The sequence below is a fragment of the Dendroctonus ponderosae genome, unplaced genomic scaffold (assembly GCF_020466585.1).
Source record: "Dendroctonus ponderosae isolate FM_Combo_2020 unplaced genomic scaffold, Dpon_F_20191213v2 Dpon_F_20191213_5, whole genome shotgun sequence".
NCBI lineage: Eukaryota > Metazoa > Arthropoda > Insecta > Coleoptera > Curculionidae > Dendroctonus > Dendroctonus ponderosae.
This window is the reverse complement of record NW_026018715.1, coordinates 15,120,852-15,124,451: the sequence shown is the minus strand read 5'-3', so window position 1 is coordinate 15,124,451 and position 3,600 is coordinate 15,120,852. Positions and strand designations below refer to the sequence as shown.

The window sequence follows — 3,600 nt, the reverse complement described above, 5'->3', positions numbered from 1 at the left end:
GTTTCCGGTCGAACTTAAACATTTCATTTGATTTTTTCGTATGTATTGCCAGCTTGCAAGAAAAAACGCTTGGAATAAATCGTTGGCATTTCTAGAGCGGTTTTTTTGGCACCACTATCGGACTTTGCGAAAAATTTCAATTTGCCATCGCATCCAGCTGAATACATGATGTATTGGCTGAGGTCTGAATAAATATGTGGTCTATGCGGCTTAAACTTCCGCTCGAATAATAAATTGTGCTCCCTTGGCAATGATTCAAAATTCCTACTTGTTGATTGTCGAGTCACCAGTTGAACCTGATGAAAATGCACTTTTTTCTTGTTAAACGATTTGCGCGGAAAAGTCCAACTGCAACCGCATTATTGTCCATATTGACCCAATTTAATTAAAACTGAGCTGCAGTCACTGTTGATGGACTGTTCCAACATCACAATATTTAGACAGGGATAAGATCCGGCGCTTGTAACGAGTTTATGCTGTAGGTTTGTTTGTTTTAGCGAGGTACGAGTTGCCCCAATAATCGCTTCTAAGATAATGTTTTTGTAAACTTCCGTGTCGGCAGATGGGCACCGTTCGAGGAAATATCGGAGAATTATCCTAAGAACACCAAACATTTGAGCACCTTACGAGTGTATAAATGGAAATTAACTTTCATTGGGTTGGTCGCGCTTATTCTCCACGCTTTGGCTGATTTTCTTTGGGAATATTCCATTAATAATAATAAAGTCCTGGGGGATAAAGTGCAGGACCACCGACATGAAATATTATTTTCCTGGACGTGATATATCTTTGTTTGCCGTTATAAATAATGCAATCGAATTCGCTGCTCAACCTGTCTGGGAAAAAGTTATTCGAGTGAAAATACCCAGTTCTACAAGGGCGTTTTCACCTATTTACTCAATTAAATTGCCTATAAGCAAACGCTGCAAAATTTCAGAAGAGAACTGAAATAACAAATGAATTGCCCCTGCTACACATCGGTATAAACACGTTTCCAAACTATTATCTAGCGATAAAACTGTCGGCTCTAATTAGAATAGAAAATAAACAGCGAACTTTTTCGCTGGCACTCGACGCTGTTTTTGCAAAGAACAATTAATTGGGATGACGAAACTAAAAACACATCGGCTAATTAATTTTTAGTTCGAAATTGCCGATAAGAATTTTAATTAGCTCGGGCTATTATTACTTTTTAATTGACCTTGGTTGTTCCGAACAGTATCGATGAGGTGTGATCAGAAATCGCATTCAATGAGGTTGGCAGAGAGCGGGAAAAAAATCATTGGCTCCATACGAAACTCACATCGCTACTCTGAAGTGGCTGAGGATGGAGCTGTTTTACACCGCAAAAACAGAATAGAGGCATAGAGGAAGATAAGTTGAGGATTTTTATGAAATTTGGCACCGTAATAGAGCGAAACACTGTCTTTTCAATGCGGTTTGTTGCAGCTTTACGGGTCGTCTGGCTGAGGATTTACGCAATTTTAAGTGCAGCCATGTTTTCCAGAACCACTGTGACCTGATGGGGCACTAAATTGAAAAATTCGCCACAACTTAAGCAATTTGGGTATTTTGATGAAATTTGGCAACAGAATCTGGCGAAATATTCTCCTTCGAATGCTGTTTGTTGCAGCGTTGCKTGCTGTCCCGTCGAGGATTTACGAAATTTTAAGTCCAGTCATGTTTCCCAGAATCAGYCYSATCTCATGGGGCACTAAATTGAAAAATTTGCCACAACTTGGAAAAGTTGAGGATTTTSATGAAATTTGGCACCGTCATCGAGCAAAATATCCTCTTCASAATGATRTTTGGTCCAGCTTTAGCTGGTGTCTAGTTGGGGAGTTACGAATTTTTATGTCCYGCCATGTTTCCAGAACCAGTCTRGTTGCGAACTAAATTTCAAAATTCGCCACAGCTTGGGCAATTTGCAGATTTTTACGAAACTTGCCAACCAGGTAGAGCAAACTATTACCTTTCAACTGCTGTTTAGTGCAGCTTTACGCGACTTGCGATTGGCAAGTTACAAAGCGTGAAGTCCAGCAATGTTTCCCAGAACCAGTCCGATCGGGAAAAAACTGTTTTCAGCTGAATTTGAGCTCAGCAAACATTTTCCGCAATAATTATAAGCATAGTTGTTCCCGAACATGTGAAAAAGCACACAAATGTGTTTGCTCAGTTTCAGATTTCACTCAACAGCTCGGACAAATGTACGAACAGCACGCTGAGGAAATGCAGATGTTGGTCGCTAACTTTCGGAAGCGAAACAACGAACTGCGCAAAGAACGGTAAGTTTTCCCAAACGTTATGAAGCCATTTCAGATCAAGTGCTCGAAAAACAAAAAACAAAATTTCGTTTGTCATTTTCATCTAGGAGTAATTTAAACGAAAAGGCGCGGGCCAACGGGGAACCAGCCATCTTCCTCTGATGGTTTCTTTGAATAGGTGCAAAAGTATATCCAGAAAAATCGAACGTAAATTTTCTTGTAATTGAGTGGCAGTGGCGTGCTGACGCTCTATAAAAAAGTCAGTTACGTTTCAATGAAACGCTTTCATCCTGGAAAAAAACAAGGATTAAAAAAATGTCGCTTTAGAGGTGGCCAAAAAATGTGAAAAACCCACCTGCACCATCGGGATTTTACCTGAAAACTGGGCAAAATCCACTGGAGTGCGCCTATGGAATATATCGTTTCCTTTTCCGCATTTTTCCTGGAGAACTCTTCTTATCTGTGGCATATTTTTCTTTTTCAGGCCGGCGTGTCCCAGCTCATTATTTCATACCTGGGAGGCTCTACTTCAGGAAGTCGAGATCGATTCTCAGGTAATAATTTTATCAAGGCTAAGATTAGAGAGATTGCGAATTGCATAAAAATCTAAATTAACGTTTACAGCATTTTTGCCGTTGTCGCAATGATGTGCGACTGTGAGATAAAACACAAACCTTTATCTAAAAAACTGCACTTATTATTTTATATTCTTTACATGTTCCCGCTCTGTGGCTTTTGCCCTTTCATTTTGTTCTCGATCAATTAAGTGTTTTGCAATATGCTCTTAACAAAAATTCTATAGGCAATTGCAAATTTTAATATTGGTCACAACAACAAAATACAGTTAATAGTTTTACATTGATAGAAGAGTATTTTTGTTCATCCACAGATTATTCTATTGTGTAGAAACACAGTTAGGTAAAGCAATTTGCATTGATACATTACTTTCATTTTACTTTTGTTGCTTTCCTTCGATCCAAAAAAACATGCTTATCGCAAAATATAAATCAACCAAAATCAAACTGGTAAAAAGAAAAAAATATGGATAATAGTTTTACATTAATAGACGAATAATTAGGTTCAGACAACCTTACTTGTCTCTTATGCGAAAATTGTTCGTCTGTGGTTTTCTCACGTGATCCCTAGCGTCTTCAATGCTTCAAGTCCAGAACGGCGACATCACCTGTATGTATAGAACACGAAATAATAAAATAATCAAATGTATTTAATTTAAACACCAACATACCTTTCCATGTTTGCGGGGTTTTAAGCCATAATTATACCGTAATTTCCGTCTTGAAGACACATCATAACACTGAGGCACAAGCACGGTTTT

General features: G+C 38.5%; 2 protein-coding genes across 7 annotated transcripts in view; one reads left to right on the top strand and one right to left on the bottom strand.

Moving 5' to 3' along the window:
- The window catches only part of LOC109542034 (muscle-specific protein 300 kDa), a gene marked incomplete in the record, with an annotated part of 344,492 nt that overhangs the window by 104,889 nt on the left and 236,003 nt on the right, over positions 1-3,600 (bottom strand).
- Positions 1-3,600, top strand: part of LOC109542090 — a 72,511-nt gene that overhangs the window by 32,890 nt on the left and 36,021 nt on the right. For all 6 annotated transcript variants that reach the window (XR_007281488.1, XM_048666357.1, XM_048666360.1 and 3 more), the window contains exons 3-4: positions 2,177-2,285; positions 2,749-2,818. Coding sequence is in view for 5 of the 6 variants with exons in the window: in XM_048666357.1 (XP_048522314.1) it covers positions 2,177-2,285; positions 2,749-2,818 (179 nt within the window). In the remaining variant the exon portion in view is untranslated. The remainder of the gene's footprint in view (positions 1-2,176; positions 2,286-2,748; positions 2,819-3,600) is intronic.